Below are 21,488 nucleotides of genomic sequence, written 5' to 3' on the forward strand. Positions count from 1 at the left end.
ACATCTCTGAAAACCTGGATTCTATGTTCCTATGTTAAACCTTGGGTAACCTCCTAGCCCTTAAGTCACTGATTTTTGGAGGCTGAGTGGGGAGGCCGGGAAAGACTCCTGCTAGGCATGCTGACTATAATAAAGTTTCCACTGCTGCCAGGTATTAGTCATTGTTGGAACAGAGCTCCAGCTAGGTGAACCTGTACAGAATCACTGATTCTGAAGACTGAGGAGGGATCTCAGGAATTCGTCCTCTGCAGCCTTAAAGGGGCTCAGCACTGAATTCAGAGTTGCTTGCTCGGGGCTTTGTCAAGTGGAGTCTTGAAAATTTGCAATGATAGAGATTTTGCAGCATCTCAGGATAACCCAGTCCAATGCTTAATTATATTTGTAGGGAATTTTCTTTTTCCTTGCATCCACTGGGAATCTCTCCTGTTTCAGCTCCCATTTGTTGTTTGTTGCCCTCTCACTGCACCTCAGTAAAGAACTCAGCTGTCTGTCAGTAGCTTCTCTTGGGTACCAGCCCATGGCTTTTGGGTTTTCCTCTCTTCTCCAGGCTGAGCAAGCCACTTCCTTCAGCCACTTCTCTTGAATAATTTCCCCCATTTTCATTCCCCTCCGTGGACTCACTTCAGTTTATCTTTATTCTTTCTTGAACTGAGGGGCTCAAAGTCATCTGGACCTCGTGTTCCAGGTGCGATCTAGTGAGTGCTGAGTAAAGGGGAACATCCTTTGCGCATGTGGCGGAGCCTCTGATGATGCAGCCCACTGTGCTGGTGACTCTACAAGTGTTGACTTGGTCTGCTTTGTGTCCTTTTTCTGTGTGTGGAACTGCTTCATAATTGTGTTGCAAAATGCTGTTTATGTGTTTCTTAAAGAATGCTGTTACTTTTCTTCTTTTGTCTTGCCCACTAGCCATTAAATAATTGACTGTAAAAATATTTAACTTTGATTGTCCAGAAACTGAGGACAATCCTTTTTTTTTTGTATAAATTCCCAATGAAAGTTACTGGGAACTCTTTTAGTCTGGTATTTTCATAGACATATTTTTTAACAGTTACCAGGCAGTCTTCTAGATTTCTTGCTTGGGCTTGAATTTAAGTTTGCTTTGTTCAGAATCTGTAGCCCGGATACAGAATTATTTGCCAGACGTGAAGATACAGCTTATGAGTAAGGGAAAGCATGGTGTTATCACACACAGGTCTAATGAGGAGCTTCTGAAGAGAGGAAAAGGCAGAGAATACAAGGAGTTTCTTTCACCCTACAGCTGCTGGCTGATTGTTGCATTGTTGTTGGTCGCTCTAAAGAAGTGCATTTCCTTTGCAAGAGAAGTGGTAGATAAGTGCTGTATTTCAAATGCTGTGTTACTATTGGGGCACTCTGCACTTCCAGACTTTATGTTCAAGTTTACTTTCAGGGTTTATGGACCATATATGCCTGATTTGTGCCAGAGCAGTTCTCTGTAATGAGCTGCAACTATTGTGTAGTACAACCATCACATGCCTGGTATTGAATGTTTTGTTTCAGGCTGCTTGAAAAAAGGTCAGGGATATGCTTTGAAAACAATCTGGACAATTCTCAACTTGCAAAGTTTGTTGTGCTTCTGTCGATAAGATCTTAAATCTCTTTGCTGGAAGTAGCAATGTGGATAGTTACAAGTCTTGCTTAGATGTTTATATACACTACTGCCTTAGATACTGATCAAGAAAAATTCAAATAGTGAAATTAGGAAGAATAACAAGTTCACAGTAGCTTTCTTGGGAAACGTAAAGATTTTGCCTCTCCTTTTGATTCCATCAGCATTCCTGCTGTTTTTTTCCTGTTGTCTGTCTTTTGTTTAATTTACTAGTATTATGGCTCATTGTAATATGAATATGTAACCATGGTAACTGCAATAGTTTTGCATTCCCTCTAATAGAACACACTTGTTCAAACCACTTACTACATCTGATAATGTAAAGACAATTCTCTGACCTGAGTTTGCCTTTAGCAACCAGGGTATGTGTACATATGTCGCAGCTCTGGCTTGTAGAAACAGTACCATTGATAATCTGAAAATACAGCTTGAGAGAATTTTGGCTGCACCGTTTGACAAACAGATTCTCTCTTGTACAAGCACTGTAAAAGCAGAAGAGACACTACTTCTGTCATGGCTACAAGTGAACTTTCTTATAACCAAGGTTTTTAAGTCCTTTTTGCCATGAGCTAATACAATACTTACGGCTGCTTTAATCGTATTTTCTATGTCAACCTAGGATTTAGTAAAATCTCAAAATTTGGAGCTATTCTTTACTATGGGCTGTGTAGAGCGTGTGCTAATTTTAAACAACTGTTGTTAGTGACCCATGAGTTCTGTCTCCCTGAACAATTAAATGCAGTGAATATCAGAAGCATACTTTGTATCAAACATCAGTATGATTTCAGATTTTGGTCTTTTTTTTTTCCTTTCCCCTGTAGTACATCTTCTGAGGTCATTTACATTTATCTCCTGAATAAATAAGTGGAACAAAAATCATTGGTTTAGAACATGGGGATTCCATGAGTGATTCCAACTTTCTGATAAACAGCAGTTAAAATAGTTTGGGTTTTTTTAAATGTCTAGGAAGTGCTTGATTACCTGGTAAGATTGCTGTAGATACTGAGGCATTTGTACATTTTGACTCAGGAGTTTAACTTGAAACATCTGCTTCTCTTTAACTATGAAATTAGTAGCTGACAACACTTTCACTGCCATGTACTGCTCAAATTGTGGTGCATCATGGCATGATGGCAAAGCGATCCTGTTCTGGTTTTAATTCAGGTGCTGTTATGTGGCAATATTAGCTCTTTTTGGCCTACAGGAGAGCAGTTTGTTTTTTCTCTTCCTTCTGGGTATATGTCAATATTACAGGTACTGCAGACGTTTGTGGTCCCACTAGCAGAGCTAAAGATTAAGAAGTTGATCCAACTCATACTGGAATCAGTTTCTAGTGAAGTTTAACAAGCTCTTAAAGTGTATAAAATGAAAGATCCTGTTCACTAGAGTCCATCTGTGCAGTCCAGAACTGACTTCTGGAGCTTTGGATACTGTGCTGATGGGATTCAGTTTGCTCCTAACTTGCTTTTAAATCAGTACAAAATTGCAGACGACATCCTGCAGTTTCCATGCAAAACACTTCAGTAGGCTACTTGCATATGGCCATCTGAACACTTCCAGGGAGGTTTAGCTTTCCTGTCACAGTCTTATGTAATTCTTAAACAAAATAGTCTGATGTCAGGTTATTCCACTATTGCAATTCTTGGAATTCAGATTATAAACCAGCGTACTCTTTCCCTAAAATAAAACACGAGTTCTTCTTTTGCTGTCTTTGTAAAGGAATTCATGGAGTTGTTATTATGTCCAAGACCTACTATAAAAGACGTTAATGTCTTCAACAGTGTATATTTTCTCATAGTATGTGTTGTGACGTGTATGATCTGTCAGTCCAGGTTTCACTGGGTGAAGTCCTACCTGTCTTGCTTCTGTGTCAGTTTTCAGCAGTAACATAAAAAGCAGTGGAGCCAGGATTTTGCCTCGAAGACTTGGGTGGGAATTTGCTAAAATCTACTAAAATATTAGTAGGTCAGTTTGCTTACATCCTTCTTGATACAAAGGAACATCATGTGATAGTGATTAATATTAATTTAATTTGGAGACTGTTTACTTGCTTGAGTCATCTCAGTAAAAATCTGCTGGCTCAGACCATACATCGCCACTGTAGTACTTGAGTGTGGTTGCATAGAGCTCTGCTGGATCTTTTTACCACAAGGATGATAGTACAGTATATTGTGAAAGTAATTGTAATGTGCAGTATATAATTACATGTAATGTATAATTATTTCATAATAGAGAATTGTAGTAAGTATTGCAAAGGTAATTAAAATGTTGTTCACTTTTATATTTTTAAATTCCCCGTTATCACCTTTCTTTGACTTATAGACTAAGAAAAGTTAATTGTTCTCTAACATAGTATTAAAATGTAGTCTTACTTTGTTCTTCATTTTGTTTTGTTTCCAGGTGGAGGCGTAGCTGTTGGAACCCTTCTTCTTCTTGGTTAGTATAGAATATATAGATATTTAAAGCCATATTCTGAAGCGTTTCACTCTTTATTGTATTCATTAAACAACCTCTCTTTTCACAGTTTTTTGAGTCAGATTTTAAGAAAGTATAACTCTCAGGTTCCTTCAGTTTGTCTAGCCTACAGAATGGACTATTGTCTATCTCAAGAATTACTGGAGGTGAATCAAAAACTTAATTTTAGACAGGCTTGAGCACCCACAAAGAGTACCCCAGAATTCTGTTTGAAGGCAGGGCACATTTCAGGTTTTATTATTATTCAAGTTGAGCACATTTCAGGACTTATTAGCAAAATACACAAGCTGATTAAGATTTTGTAAACTGCTGTTAGATTCAGACTGTTTATCATCACAAGTTTGGCTATCTGAGGAAGATGTGCAATGCAGAATCTTGTAATCTCTTGGCTGCTAGAATCAGCTGAGAGAAAGGTGATGAAGCCTGCTTTCTGTCAGGGTGTGGGTGAGGGGACCATGTCTCCATTGCAGCTGAGGTGCCCAGCTTTCCTCTCTGATTGAGTTGACACAAAACCAGCAGAAAAAATGAAGAATTCTTGTATTAATCTTCATCCAGAAGGAGCACTGGAATCTCCTGACTCTCATAATTGAGAACAGTGACTAGATTTCAGCCTTGCCTAGGGACAGAGCAGACTGACACATGCCTGGGTGATTTGGGTGGTTTCAAAATTAGGTCTGTAGAGTGTTTTAAGAGCTGGCTGGTGAAGTGTTGGGACCATTAGAGTTTGTGAGAGCTGGTAGAGGACACTGAAGGAGAGAAAGAACTGGAAGATTGTAAAATACAGCTTCTGGTTTTGGGTGCTGCTGGAGCAGACACTGGATGGCAGGCCTTGAGCTATGGCTCAAAAGAAAACAAGGATTGTGATGGATTGACCTTGACTAGACACCAGATGCCCATCAAGCTGCTCTATCACTCAGCTGGACAAGGGAGAGAAAAATCTTTCCCATTATACCCCTCCTGATGTTCTGAAGTAGGCTCTTCACTTCCAAGAAGTTGAGTCTCCTGGTCACTTGGAAGTATTTCTAGTAATACTGTTTAGAATTCTTTGGCATGAAATTTATGCAAAGGCAAAAAGGTCATGTCTCTAGTAATAGGCACCAATAGCAGCTCTTCAGAGTGTGGCTTTTCAGCCTTGAGACAGATTTAATCAGTAATTTTCATTCATTTTCTTAAAGGGATGAAAACGTTGTGGTCCTAATATTTTATCTGTGTTTACTTTCCCTGTGGAAAGACAGCCATCGCTTGGGAGACTGAATTTGTATCCAGAATTTTGGCTACATATTTTGAATTGTTACAATTCAAAAATTGGTCTTAACACTAAAGAACAACAGTGAGATTTGGGAAAACTTATTTGAAATCTTTCTTAGCCACTATTGGAATTATGCCAGTTGTTTCCCTCTGTTGGTATAGGGCCCATGTAACCTGCACTAGAGCCGAACAGCTTTGCCCCTGAGCAAGATAATTGCTCTCACTATGACTTGTTGTTATTTTAAGGCTAGGGGGTTTTTTCTGCATTTTATCCATTAGAGACAGTTATTGATGTGCGACTGAATCTTAGAAAACGTTGATTTTTACATAAAGTATATAAATTAGTGTATGGTGTGGTGCAGATTAATTTGAATAGTTGCTTGCCAGGAAAAATAACTGACATTACCTAATTCCAACCATTTTCAGTTTGAGAAGAGCTGCAATCTTGCCGTGATAAGGGAAGAAGAAAAAAAAAGTTAGAACCGATTATATTTTACATAAATCAGAGATTGTGAGACTAGATTAATTTTGTCTCCCCATTACAATATTCACTGCCCCTTCCAGTAGACACACTTGGTGGCATTCAATGAACCTACTAGCAGGAAAATTGTCATGAAATGAAAGAAGTGGTGGAATATTTCACCACAGGGTGTTGTGGATGTGAAAAACAGTCTTGTGGATCCTGATGGCTTGATGGAAGATTTTTCCTGGAAAGATTTTTACCTGAACTTTGTTTCCTCTGAGTACATATCTGGCCATATTCAGTGGTAGGTTTTAATTTGCTTATCCCCTATGCTGGTTGTGTATTTGTGATCTGATATGAAATTTAGCTTGACAGAAACCCAAATGAGAATGTCTCTTTTAGATCTGAAAACTAGGTTTTTTTCCCAAATGAGACTTACCATATGTTATTTTGAAACGTATAATTATATACAAAAGGTCTTAAAGCAGGAACTATATTTATTCATGACTCATTAGTCTAAAAATTTTGAGACTAATTTTTAAAGTTGGTGCAGGTAGCATTGTAATGGCATTGTTAGAATATCCTGTCAGCATACCAAGAAATTCTGTCATGAGATTAGTCTAGGCAAGCTTAATATTATCAGGATTGAAGCTGTCAGTGATAAACCTCCTAGGAAGATCTTTCTGTGTTGTACTCCTAGTGCTATAAAAAGGTTAAATTCTTCCCCCTTCCTTCAACATTCTCTAAGGCAAGAATAAATTGCATTACTTTTAGCTTAGCTCCCTTTGCAAATTAAATGCTCATCTTCATTATTTGACACATTATCTTGGTTAATTTAACCAAATAATAGTAGATTCAGGGTATTAAAATATTTATTTTAACTGTTGTGTTCTGAAGATGTAGTGATGGCACTGGTTACTTGATAAGACTGTAAAATATTGTTTGAAATATAAGTGTACAAGTTTTTGAAACTCAATTCATAATAAAGAGCATTGTGATTTTCAGTTGAACTTAATTCTACAGTATATTTTTTTGACAGTGTTTTAATTATATGAAAATTAGAGAGTTGAAGCACATGGTATTCTCATGCAGGATCCTACCTGCCAGAGCAGCTTGAAACTTCCTGGGGTTTGTTCATCTAACAAGAATTAGGATTTTAACTAGTAATTTAGTTTTAAAAAATGGTTACAGTAGTGGGTTTATAAGAAGCGTTCTGATGTGGAGCACCATCAAAGCAGCTTGTTCAGTAGGAATGTGAGACCACTCGTGCTTTCATCTGAACCTCCTGCAGAAGATCAGCTTTCCAGAAGAGTCTCTGTTTCCAAAACAAACACGGAGAATCAGCACACTCCTTCGCCCCTCCTCTCCAATGTAGTTCAAACTGCTGTATGTGTGTTTTGCCAGCCCAGGAACAGTTTCCAGGAGCATGTTATTTTGTTTTTAAATGTAAACCTTGTTTATATAACACATTCTGCATAGTGAGCTACAGCACCCTTGATAGATGTGTCCTGGGCACCCTGTAAGAACCTATTCTTACTTACCTTTAAAAGCCCCAGTTTTGACAAGGTCACTGACAGCTAAATGTTTTAAAGATTATCAGTAGGAGAGTTTTGGTTGGTAGCTGAGGTCAGTTATTAAATGTTAAAAGTTGTCTGGTGAAAAACCGGTCTATACTTGCACATTCTAAGCCTTAAAGCAGTTTCAGCTACTTTAATTAGCTACTATTATTTTTGTTGGACATGCAATTTAACCTGACTGGTAAGAGCTCTCTTCACTTGTCAATATAACTGAATTTATCATCTTTTTAAAGCTGAAAAAGATAATCTCAAGAGAAGTACAAAACAGTGATTTGCTAAATATAATTCTACAAAATACTAGTTAGCAGAATTCACCTTCCTGAAGTATGGCCAAATGCCAAATATTGTAACTTGTATGTTTGACAACTCTGGTTTGGCATGTGCTAATTAAATGCAAGTGACACAAAGTATATCCCCTCAAGCTTAGTAAATGTGGACATTAGAAAAGTATCTTTTAAATGGAATATCAGATTATTAAAATAATCTCATTTTATAACCTGCAGCAATTTAGAGAAATGTTTCATAGCTAGAGAAAGACACACCTTAGGTCACAGGACCACAATGCAGAACTATCTATCTGGGAAAAAAATTATCAATACTGATAGGCTATGACAGGCTTTTGGCAGCTTTAGGGCAACCTGTCTAGACTTTGTGCAGAGAAAAAAAAAAGTCATCTGTACATTACATTGTTGCAGGCTTATTCTTTCCTCTTATGGCTCTCATAATTTTAAGCAATTTTACTACAAATGACCACTGGAGTTTTTCAAAGACCTTCATGCTGTTTAATATACTGATGTTTGAAAGTCAGGTATTATAAATACTGTGTTTATAGATACGATATTTGTTACTCTATGGTGGATTGTGTTCCTGGCGTTTTATTCCTCTTCCAGTTCTAGTGCTTATTCTGCATCCATCTCTTGGAACATGAATGCCTCTGTGCAGAGGCAGTTTGTTCTTAAGGTCACATGGTTACATATAAATTTCTATAATTAGATTTGTGTCCTTAATTTTTAAATAAATTATATTTTTACAGTGCCTCATACATATCTGCTCTCTTTTGTTTTCTGTGCCCCAGATAAAAGCCTTCAGATTTTGTACCTAATTCTATGGCCCATGGATTTCTTTGAGTAGTAGCTACAGACAGTCCGTGCACAAAGGTGTCGAGAATGTCCCTTATGTATTTAGTAGCCTATACAGTGCAGTGGTGAAAAGACCCATAAATAGGAATTGGTCTTTATCCTTAGTATTCAGCAAGGTTATATGTTGGAATTCATTGCACTCATGCTGACAATACTGCTCTTTCTCCATGACTGTTTCAGCCATGAAAGCACGCTCTTGTGGAAAGAGACCAATGGAGAGCCATCACAATAGACTATTTTATTTGTGTCCTTATCTGTAGGATCAGAAGAGGTTTTGTTCTGGAGACAATATGTATAACTTCTAGGTAAATAATCTCTTTTCCTTGTATAGTTTCACGCTTCACTAGTTACTCACCTGCTACTTAGCTGTAGAACACTCTTTGTTCCAGAAGAATTGGAGAAAGCTGCACAGTGCTGTGTGACTTGCAGTGACTGGACCCAGCAAAGAGGCTGCAGCTGCAAGAGTCTTATTTGTTTATGTGCCTTAGTAGCTGGAAGTGAAGTTCACAATGAGGGCTGCTGACGGGGCACCTCTTTAGTGTGGAGGCTGAGACTAAAGATTTCAGCCAGGATTGTCTTAAGTATTGGGCTGACTAAAATGATCGGAAGTGTTAGCTCCTACATGTACTGAGTGAAGGTAGTTCTTTTGGATGTGGTGGAGTTTGGAAAGATAACAGTTGAAAATTTATCTTAGCCATTCAAATGCTAACTCCAAGCATTATTAGAAAAGTATTTCATTCTGGGATTCTATGAAAGTAATCAGTGAGCTACTGAAGTACCTGTGCTAATTGATTTGTTTGTTTATTTACAAGAAGAAAGCTGTACTCCTTTGGTTTTGAATAGTAACGTTACTATTGAAGCCAGGGTACAATGGATGCTATCAGAAAAGCCCCATATGGATGCACTTTAGATCTTTTGAATACCACAAAAGTTTAGTGACCTAGAAATGAATCAATAAAAAGCATCCTCTATCTGACAAATTGAAGAACTGAGGGATTCTTACAGATGCATTGACTTTAATAATTCCAGATACGCTGTTTGTAAAGGCTTTCTGAGACACATCTAATCCTTGGAGTACTGTAGGAGACTATGAGGTGGTTTATATTTAGATCACTCTCCAATACTTAATTTACTTTTTTTACTGTAAGTTTACTCTTATGAAAATCAATGTAAGAAGAAAGGAAAGGCTAATGCTAAAGTGATGTGTCCTTACACTGAATGTGTTTTTAATTTGCTAACTTGAACTTTCCATGTTGTGGAATGGCAGTGTAAGAACCTCTCTAGCCCTGTTATATTACAAATAAATTAATGAGTCAACAAAATTAATTCTAATATTTGATAAGTCAGTTAAAAGTTTATATCTCTGTTCTTCATTGCTTTATTTCTACAGTATGTTTTAACATTTCAGCATTTGAAATAAAATTTGAGAAAAACTCTTCTTAACTATTACAGCCGTATTTCTTCTTAGCTTAGTTAAATAATCACCAACACATAGTATGATTTCTTATATTTATCCATGGTTTATGGAATTTCTGTGATATGTTTGGCACAAAAAATTGAGTATGCTCTTTACTTTCTAAGGAATAATTAGTATCAAAAATGATGATCCAGAAAGACTGTCTATATAGTTGTACACACAGACACAAGCCATGAAACACTTGGACTAAATGAGATCTTTTCTTATATTCCATTAAATGCCAGTCAAGTATATATCAACTCAGTGTTTCTGTGTCTCAGATGGTGAAGAAGGTGAACTTTAACCTGTAGATAAAAATTAAGAAAGCAAGATTTTTCATTCACCAAGGATGATGTAAATGTTATAGCTGAGGATCCTTCCAGAGTGCCTGATGAGTGTTCCTTTTCCTCTTTTGTTCAAAAGGAGGGAGATCTAACAAAATTGTCTCCCTCCAGTGACATCTGCTGCAGTGATGTGATTACAGGGGAGCCTTGGTGGCTTCTTTCAGGTAGCTTAGACAATTTGAAAAAAAAAAAGTAGATCTCAGGCTGTCACTTTGATTTCTAGAGGTCTTTGGTTCTTAAATTGAGAGCTTCATAGATGGAGATTAGCACATGGAAATCAATATACTGTGAATAATGCAGTAAGAACCAAAGCATGAGTAACTAGAGACAGCCAATGTTTGAGGGGGCAGGAACTGTTGGTGTTCTGGACTCCAGTTATAAGGGAGACTTACTCTGCATAGCAGTTTTATTTAACTCCAAAATATGACTGAAATACTTCTTCAAAGCCTTAGATGGTGTCAGTTCTACCTTTGGTTTCTGCAGCTGTAGTGTTTCAGTTTTATCTAATTGAATTTTGTCTCCACCCTAATCTCATACGTGGGTCTACATCCCTAGTCTCAGCACAATATGGGAGCTGAGTTAGTAGGAAGGCGGTTCTTCAGTAACACTATTAGTGGCTTTATAAGGATGCAAGAGTAAACTGTATCTAAGATTTAATTAAGAGCTCTTAACATTCAAGTAAATTGCAGTTTGTAATTCTTTTGGAAATCTGTCCTGATGAAATTTGGTAAGGAACCCAGTACTGTCACCAGTAAGCTTTTGTCAGTCCTGTGCTTTTTATGATTCAGAACTGTCCATATTTTTCATTAGACTGTTACTTAAAAAAAAAAAAAAAACAAAGCACAATGTGTTATTGCAAGTACATTGAAGGCTAATATGGCCTTCTAAGCAGGTCAACAGTATCAAAGGTGAGTTCTGTTAATACAGTCTAAGGTCTTAAAACCCTAAGACTCTACAACAAACTGTAGAGTGGCTAGTTCTCGTAGTAATAGTGTTGTGATTATTGTATTCCCTTTGGCTTATTTGGTATCCAGTTTTAGGTAATTTCTTGTCTTAGTGATTGGGTTATGAAGCATTTTTTTCTATTTTGAACTACTGCTTTAGAGTAACTTCTAGTGACTCTAGTACCCCAAATACTGAATTTAAAAGTGAAATTTTTAAAAGTGGGAAATAATTCTGTTTTGCCTAATATCCCACAGAGGTTGGGCAGTATCCTTTGGAGAACTGGTTTTTCTCCAGTGATTTTGAATACTTGTGGTTTGAATTTCTTGTTAATCTAAGCACTGTAAGTGTCAGTACCTGTACAAGATAATAGGAGTGTAGCAGTGCAACAATACTTTTTCTGTGATTTGTTTCTTAAGTTTCCCCATTGCTATTAATTTTTGTTTTCCTTTATGGAGATACACTTCCTTTCCTTCTTTCCTTTTCTCCTTCACTCCACTTCAGTGATTCATTTTGATTCTGGTACATGTCAAAGTTACAGTATTTTTATTTTCCTCTTTAATGCTTTTGCAAGTTGGATATGAATGACAAACTTTTTATTTTCTCTCCTTGTTACTGTTTGTTTTTTTTTAATTTTACTATTTCATTTGTGTAGGGAGGAAATATTTTCCAAGTCACACAAAGAATGGGTTGAGACTTGTTAGTTCTGTGTAAAGAAATCTCTCTCTGTGTGTTTTTCTGCCTCAGCATCCCTGTGTGTTGTCTTCCAGCAGCCAGATTAAGAGATGAAAAAGTGAAACCTTACGTAGCACGTTTACTTTTCTCCCAAAAAGCCATAAAAAGCTTTAACACTGCTATTGTTGGTATTCCCTACAAACAAAGAACATCAGAGCTGGTTTCAGATGTGTTACGTACACATCCACTTCCCATAGTTTGAAGTTATGCAAAGTTTTAATTGGATGAGTTCATTAGGACTTTGTAATTTTGGTAATTTCTGACGCTTAACTTGCATCGAGGAAGCTGAAGGAAATACTGGTCTTTCTGAAGTCGGCTGGAATTTGTATTTTCATTTCAGTGGGCCAGTGTTCACAGTGTCTGCTAACAAGTATTGTCTCACTTCTTAAACTGTAAATTCGTGAGTCTTTTGAATTTGTTTTGATTTTGCTCTGATTGGGTTTCAAAAACAGCATTGCTAATTGTTTGGTTTTTTTCAATATATCTATTTGGTTTGCCTGTTTGTGTAGTTTTCACAACTTTGGAAGTGCAGACATAAGAATGTCTCTGTACTGAATGATACCTCTGTATAGGTTTAGCATGCCAAATATGGCTGAATTTTGAAAAGCATTAGGTAACAAATATTTCAAGCAAGTTTTAAGCACTAAGAATGTAAATATTAGCATAGTTCTCCTAAATTAACAAACCCCTTTCCATTAATCCATAATTCAGTCACCTTAGTTGATACTTACAGGAAGCTTTGTAAGGAATATAGCATTCTTGCTGTATCCCATCCATATCTTAGAATCGAATGCATGATTGAGAACTATTCCTCTGGCTTGAAAAATTAGAAATACAGTATCATCAAGCATTATTTTTAAAGTTTTGGAGTCCTGTTTTACCTGTGATCTCTGTTGTACATTATATACTCCAAGAGATAGACCCAAAGAGGCCTTTTACAGTGTTGTGAACATACAGGTGGGCAGTTTATCTAACAAAAAAAAAATCCAACCGTTCTTGTTTTCACAGAGGAGGATAAATATGGCCTTTACTCCAATTTGTTGTTCAAGTATTTTCTCGCAGAGGGAGTTGTCTGTGGACATGACCTGTTCATTGCTTCTGCCAGAGAGCATCCTGACAACATTTTGAAGGTAAGAAAGACCCATTTACACTGAGAAGTAAAGCTGTAATCTCTTGATGAACTTAAATACACTTTAAAGTGCATATACTGTGTAGTAACAAATGAATTAATCTTGGTGATTCATAAGAATGTGTTGGGAAGTACAGGAGTATTTACACTAGCCAGATTTGGGAATTAAGTTCGGGTCCTTACCTCTCATCTATGGACGGTGGAGTAAGATCCTCCCAATGCCAAGTCGGGCCAGGAGCCTGTTTATTCTTTATTTTGGTTATGGATGAAAAGCAGACAGCCTGGCTGGCTTAGTGGAATGATTGCAGTAAACCAAACTGCTTACCATTTCCTCCTGCTAGGAGGAAGAGTAGTTAAGCTGCTTCAAGTATGTTGTGGTAGAAACAGTATACAATTTGTGCAGATATTTATTGTAGTTTCCTGTAGAAAATAAAAACATCATTTAACATCTTTACGATTTCCTTTACGGTCTCATTTCATTCTGACTCTTTTTTGTGCTAGGGAACATGGTCAACTTTGGATCAGGTCATACAAAAAGGATCCCTTCAGACTTCAGTGGACTCCCAATCAAACACTGATAGTTTCTGTTATGAGAAAATTATATAAGGGAAAATGCTTGGTCAACAGTGCAAAAAATGCTGAAGTGTGAGGATAATCTTAGAAAATTTCATTAAATATTTTATGTCTTTCTAAGGCTGCGTTTTCCTAATATCAGAAGTAACATATAATTTACTGATTACTTCTGCATCAAGTGAAGTCTGGCTATTTCTTTAAGTGTCTTCAGAGACTATTTCTGGACAAAATGATTACTCTTCTGTTTTCCTTCCTAGGGATGGTAAATTCCATGCCTTACCTATTGAATATTCTCTTCAGTATTCAGGAAAAAGTATGTTCTTAATGAAATCAAATTATTGTGGTTGTGAAAAATCAAATTTTTAATGATCTTGAACCTAAATAAAGTTCATTTAAGGGTGAAATTTTTTATCACTTGTGGTTTAGAATAAAGGCTAAACAAATAGGTTCAAATTTGATTTTCAGGTGTGAATGTGCTATATTTTTTAATTAATTGGTTTTAAATAACTGATAATCAAGTATTGACTCCCTGATGATACAACATGATTGTTGCAGTTGTTTTTCTCATTGAGATTGAATTATCCAAATCAGTATTTTTATTGCATTGCATTAAATTTTCTTAAAATGGAGTAGCTAATGTATATTCTATTTTTCTTTCGTTCACCTTTGTTCATAGCCTGTCATATTTTTTCTGGCTCCTTTATGCCTTTATGTGATAATGAACAGACATTGTTATGTACATCTTGCACCACTTTGAGCTTGGGCTCAGTTAGTTTGATGTGCCTTATCCGTCTCTATTGTCTGATATGGAATAACTTTTCCTTCTTAATTTTCAGGGGTTGACACTAGGCAGGAATACTGCATTCCTCTGCTGTAACTCCATAGTGGTGTTACTATAAGACACCATAAATGGAGGGACAATATTGCTGCAGGAAGGGCAAGGAAAACATAATCTTGTTTTGATTTCTTCCTCCCTTTGTGTCTTTGTGTATCCTACAATATTCTTGTCTGTGCTATTTATTCTAACCTTGACTATTCAACACTTCCTTTGTTAGCAGACAAGGCACAGTAGAGTTAATTTCTCTGATTTGTATTGTGTCAGTGAAGTAACCCTCACCTTCAGGCACTTCAAGAAGACCTCTCCTGTCATAAAAATGAACTGCTTGGGATTTGGATGACTCCAGTGAGTTGGGATTTTAATATAGCATATCTGAGCATTGAATAACATGGCATTTTATTTAATGAGATTAGTAATTAATTTATCTTCAGTGTCTGATTGGACTGTATTCTTTAGTGGAAAGGTAACACAGACATGGTACATATCAACCTGAATTACATGTTATGCTTGGGTTTTATTTTGTGAAATTCAAGTACGGATTCAATATATTCCATAGCTAGTGTCTAATTAGCTGGTGTATTTCATAAAGGCAGTTCATTAACTGTCCATATTGTATCCATATTAAATGTCCATATTGTGTGGTCAGTCTATTTACATGTTCAGTTCTCTGCTGAGATGCCATAATTGCCCTATTCCAATTTTGTGATGTGATTGGAAGTTTCTTGAACCTATAACCAAGACAAATATTGCTGGTAGTAGGAAGGGGAAAAGACATTCTTATAGACCATAATTATCTTGAAATTGTGTATAACTAAAAGACAGGCAGAGGATAAAAAGCCCTGATCAGCTGCCTAAGATATATTATATTACCACCCACCAATTTATCCATCATCCTTTGAAAATATATTCATGCCTTTTGTAGTCAAAGCTCCTTCAGGAAACTGGCATTAAGACGTAATGTTGAAAAATTATACACCTCTGGTAAAACCTACAGAACTATATACATGCTGGTTTTTAAAGTATTTTAAACATTTGAGAGCATTTCTGTTCACTGTAGTCTTCAAGAAAAAGGCAACTTTTTACTCTAAGGGCATAAATACTGGGAATACTATATAATATAAGAAATTATATGGTAACTTCTGTGACTGATCATAAAATAAAACTGCTTGCATTGGTAAATGGAAAATTTATTCAATACTAAAATTACTTCAGATCTGGCATTAAAATTCTACAACTCCTAAACTGCCTAGAAAAGAATTTCTTTACCTTTATTCCTGATTATTTATTTGGGATGGGTGGAGGGGGGAACTGATTTTCACAAGTTTTAATGAGAAGAAATGGATTACTTATAGCTTACTTTGACAATTAAGATTGCTCTGTTAAGTTGCTTTTCCTGTGGAGCCTGTGCAAAGTGGGATGGAGGGCACCCTCAGCAGGTTTACTGACAACACCAAGCTGTGTGCTGCAGTTGGCATGCTGGAGGGAAGGGATGCCATCCAGAGGGACACTGACAGGCTGGAGAGGCTCGGGAGAACCTCATGGAGTTCAGTAGGGCCAAGAGCAAGGTCCTGCACCTGGGCTGGGGCAATCCCCAGCACAAACACAGGCTGGGCAGAGAATGGATTGAGAACAGCCCTGAGGAGAAGCACTTGGGGGTGGTGGTCGACCCAAAGCTCAACAGGACCTGGAATGTGCACTCACAGCCCAGAAAGCCAAATGTACCCTGGGCTGCATCCAGAGCACCATGGGCAGCAGGTGGAGGGAGGGGATCCTGCCCCTGTGCTCACTCTGGTGAGATCCCACCTGGAGCACTGCACCCGGCTCTGGGGCACCCAAACATAAGGACATGGACCTGTTGGAGCAAGTCCAGAGGAGGCCACGAAGATGCTCAGAGGGCTGGAGCACCTCTCCTGTGAAGACAGGCTGAGAATTGGGTTTCTTCAGCCTGGAGAAAAGAAGACTCTGGAGGGAGCTTCCAGCAACTTTCCGGTTCCTAAAGGTGCTACAAGAGAGCTGGAGAGGGACTTTTTATAAGGGCATGTAGTGATAGGGCAAGGGGAAATAGCTTTTAACTGACAGAAGTCAGGTTTAAATTAGATATTGGGAAGAAATTCTTACCATGAGGTTGATGAGGCCCTGGCACAGGTTGCCCAGAGATGCTGTGGCTGCCCCATCCCTGGAAGTGTTCAAGGCCAGGGTGGATGGGGCTCTGATTAACCTGGTCCTGTGGAAGGTGTCCCTGCCTAAGGTGCCTTCCAACACAAAACATTCTGCAATTCTCTGATTTGTCTTGCAAGGAGGGCTTACAGGTCATTGTGAGTGCTGGGAAACAGAAACCAGCATCCCCTGTAGCACTGCGTTAAACCTGTGGGACCCTGGCCAGTGCTGTATCAGTGTATTCCATTTGGTACCTGGAAGCCTGAGGTGGAAGAGTGGGAGGTCCAGAACTGCTTTCTAGAACTGTCTTTTCATCTCCTGTGGAAAGGTTGAACGCCTTGTTTGATAATTGCCTTTCAATGAAATTTCTGTTTTCAAGTGGGAATTTTATTAGAGGATACTTCTGCACTCAGCTGAGATTGCCTTTTGGAGGTTCTCTTACAAAAAGAGAGGATAAAGGGTGTCACAGTGAAAGGGGAAGATGTAGCTCCCATGGTGATGAAGCAGGGAGGGGCATGTGGGCAAGTGTAATGGCTTATTTAGGAAAAAAACAACAACAAAAAACATAATAAAAAAACCCTCCAGGGACAGGTTTTTTAAAAGTTCCTACTAAGCTGAAAAGATCTCTAAAGCAAAAGTTAAGGTGTATTTTAAGAAGCATTTTGGTTAAGTATGTAATTTGGAAAAGACTAAAAGAATTCTGCCTTCAACAAACTGGGCAGACCTGAAGAGCAGAAAGTGTACATTTACCCTTTTCCTGCTGAAAAGGTGAATGCAGGAAAAACCTCACAAAATGTACTTTTATTATTTCCATTTTGTTTTATTATTTAGATTTTATTTTATTATTATTTGTTTAAAAAAAACAACAGCAATAAAAAAGCACCAAGCTGCTGTATTATTGTGTGTGCAAACAATGCCTTGAAAGAAAACATAGCTGTCTACATAGACTTTCTTTATTTCAGCAAAGTACATTCAGCCATGATGCTTGTATTTTCCCTCATAGATAACGATTCTAAACCATTGTTTTGTCAAAAGGAAAAATGCAAACCTGAAAGATGATCACGCTGGTGGCCAGGGCTGTCTATTTTCAAAGAGTGCTATTTTAATTATTTGCTGTCTCTTTGCTATCTGGTATTGGGAAAGAAGCTATGGATCAATGCTAGAGGTGTTTTTTCAGTCATCTGACATTTTTAGATGCTCATAAATTGAAAGCATAATACCTTGGAAGGTAAAAATATATGTGCAAATAGAGCTGCATTCCTATTCTTTTTTTCTAATCATATTTTCAAAATGCATGAACTTGCCGCAGTGATTCAGCTGCTGCATGCTGTTAAATGGTATCACTTAATACACAGAAATCCAATTACAGTTACAGCAGAAGTGAACTTTCCTACCACCTACCTCTCTTTCTGAAGTCTTGGGGTAGCACAAAGACTATGGTTGAGGCTAAGCCTGGCAGCTGAGTTGAAAAATTTAATTTCCATATTGTGTAGCTCTTACTCATCTGTTTACTTTTCTTGCTTGCATGTTTGCTAATGTTTTACATTTTTCATTGTTAAAATGCAAATATTTAATTATTTAATTATATTGTAATGTGCAATTTTCTCCATTATGAACTGTGTTGCAATCTTGACACAGAAGTTGTAGAGGTGCAAAAGAGACACTTGAAAAAAAAAATTTCTTCTGTTTAAAAAGAATTACATCTTTTTAAGCAGTACCCTCTCTGGAAACTCTAAAGCATAAAGCTTCATCTTTGTCAGAAGTTCAGACAAATCTAATAAAAAGATTTTCTAGAACCAGAGAAAATAAATGTTTGGCTTAAATTTCTGATTTCTTATCTGCCAATCCTTGTCAGTTCCTTAGGAAATTTTCTTTCATCATCTTAGTTCTGAAATTATAGGTCTTTCAAGCACACATCTTATTTAGCCTGGTAAATGTATCATAAAAGTGATAAAACCTAAATGTTTAGGTTTCAATGTCCACAAATATCTGTTTAACAAACTAGTTAGTAACTGTAGAGTTGGTTTGTTCAATTAATGAACTTTTGCTTGCAGTGCTCATCTCTGAAGGTTTTCATGAATAATGCTGTTATTCATGAATAACTTTTTAGGCTTAGGCTAGTGCATTATACACTGCAGCAGAGTTTACAGAGTTTGGGACAAGGGCACTCAGTTTCTTCATGTAATTTTACTTTCTCGTTCTCTTTCTCATTCTCTGCTGTATTTATCTTTCACATACTTAAGTATTCATGAACTGATTCAGAAAAAGATGAAATTTTTTTAAAAATCATCTAATGTCTGATAGGCATTCCTGGGATTAAATGTTGTGAAATGCAGCCATAGTGCAAAGGAGTTACATCAAAAGAGTTCTGTGACTTGGCTGTAGGGTTTATGTCTGCGTATGTGAAGTATCGAATATATTCTCATGGGTTAAAAAAATAGCCTTGCAATTAACTTTTCTTATTTCCTAAAATAGAGGAATATTGCTTCTTGTTTCTCTTCACACATGGGCTGACATCCATTAGGTCTTTCTGAATGTCAAAGAAAAATTTCCATAGACCAGCCTTACCTGGATATGAAAATAGGTTGTTATAGAAGGGCTGCTGAAAGAGGAAAAAATCTGTATCCATTTGTTTATATTCTTTAACAATACACCTTGTATCAGATGTATTTACAATCAAAATAGAATCCTCCCCCCTTTTGGGAGTAGGGAGTATAAACTGACTTTTATATAATACATTGTTGAAAAGAAAATATTTGCCCTTCCTGAATTACCATCTGGTGTCCTTTAAACACTAAAAATTAACATAATGAAAAAAAGCCTTAAATTTATGTGACTTTAAGCTATTTAAATATTGTTGCAGTTACAGATCAACAATGAATTGTGTTCCTTTTAGTATTTTTTTATCTCATGTTTTTTGTCATACTTGTGTTAATAACCACAATTCAAAATAGTTGCATAAAATCATGTGAACAACATATTTATTGATACGTAAATAGATAATGTTTTAAATTCTTAAGGACTATTAATTATACAGTTATTGAAACCCATAAGGATCAAAGGATTTTATATAAGAGGGATTTCACATACAGCTTGGATTATGTTGCTAAATAATAGCACAGTAGTACTTCTTTAGAATTGTAAAATAGCTTAGAGAGGAGTATGATGCCTATAGTTGGTGTAATGCATTGGTAATTAAGAGGGTGTGAGGTTAAGCTTCATTAACTGCTGTGGGATTGTATCTTGGATTTTATTATCCCCTAGAGAACATAAGAAGTGAGAGAGGTCAAACTGTTAGAATCTGATTTTGCTTCGTGCATCTGCCAAAACAAGGCAGGCAAAGTAATGTGGCAGCAAACACAGAAGGACCTGGATTGCTGGCAGATACAGGTCATCCACTGGTTTATTGCAAAGATAAAAGGTTTATTACTGAAATAAATTATTCCATCTTTGCAGTAAAACCTTCATAGCTTGGTTTGCAGGAAACGAAATTATTTTAATTGCATTGACATTTACTATAGCCACTGTAGAAAACCATTTTTTTCCTCCCAAACTTTTTTTTTTTTTAATTTTCAAACAGCAGCAAGCTTCCTTCTCTCCAGCCAAACTGCCCTTAATAACTTTAGCAGTTGTCTCCCTTTTTGTGTGTTCGTGCTGCATAGCAAAGACTTGTATTTTAGTTGACCCTAAGAAATGCTGTATGGGGTTTTTTTTATTTTAACTAATGCATTGCTACATGCTTTGTTTTTTTTATATACCTTATGAAAGATTTGTCTTTTTTTAGCCTGGGAGAATGTAACAGTTCTCAGAAGTTGACACACTGATGCCATAAAATTGTCAGTCCCAAAGCTTTTCAAAGCTATATGATGTGGGAGCTGAGATATTTTTCAGCAAAAATAGATTAAATAGAGGTATTATGGGCTGATAACCCAACTCTCCTTTTCTTAGTCCATTGTTTAAATAACACTTTTATTTCCAAATTCTGGTTGAAATTTTGGAAGTGAATTCTACATATTTCAGTAATACTTTGTTCTTCTGAAATTCTGATTTTGATTCTAAGAACATAAATTTATTGAGTCATAAATTATGTAATTCTTTGGTTTTCATCATGCTGAAGAGTTGTGAAGTATAGATCCAACCATCCAGCCTTTATTTTTGAGAATATACCTGTGTAATGACAGCTGGAGACTTTTCTCTCACTGAGGTGCTCTGTATCACTCAGGCATAGTCAGGTTTGGAAACAGCTCCTTTCTTGAAACAAAGAATAGCATTTAATTATCAGTGTCAGAAAAGGGAAAGGCCTTTTATTCCAATTCTAGTTATTGTGAAGAATAAAAGAGGATATGAAGAAAAGAAGAAATGTGTGGATCTTTTCAGTATTGCCCGTAAAGCAAGTTTATATAACCTTTCTATGTCTGTAATTCTCCCCAGTCCCAAGCCTATTCCACAATTTTAAGCTCTCTTCCTTTCCATATGTGTTTATACACAGCTCTAGTTTAATTTTTTTTTTTTAATTATGGACTGAGACATGAATCAGTAACTCCTAAGGAAACCAGTGACCATCTAGGTATTCTGTTGAGTCCGCAGGCAGGCTGATGAGGGCACGTTGGCTTCTAGTGAACACAGGCTTCAAACAGCACCTGCACGTTCTGCCTCTCTTGCATGCAATTTGGTGTAACTGGAATTGAGGGTATCCAAAGCTGGGATAATAGCAATAAAGTTGGGATGCAAATCTGGAGGTAAACAATCTTTATTAGCTCTGTTTATTATTCTTTATATAAAATA

General features: G+C 36.8%; 1 protein-coding gene across 1 annotated transcript in view; it reads left to right on the forward strand.

Moving 5' to 3' along the window:
• ELP4 (elongator acetyltransferase complex subunit 4) overlaps window positions 1-21,488 on the forward strand; it is a gene marked incomplete at its 5' end in the record, with an annotated part of 136,575 nt that overhangs the window by 1,513 nt on the left and 113,574 nt on the right. Inside the window, 2 exons of the mRNA XM_082282817.1 lie at window positions 4,028-4,063; window positions 13,015-13,136. Coding sequence (XP_082138943.1) covers window positions 4,028-4,063; window positions 13,015-13,136 — 158 coding nt within the window. The remainder of the gene's footprint in view (window positions 1-4,027; window positions 4,064-13,014; window positions 13,137-21,488) is intronic.

Source organism: Coloeus monedula (assembly GCF_965178545.1).
Source record: "Coloeus monedula genome assembly, chromosome: 6".
NCBI lineage: Eukaryota > Metazoa > Chordata > Aves > Passeriformes > Corvidae > Coloeus > Coloeus monedula.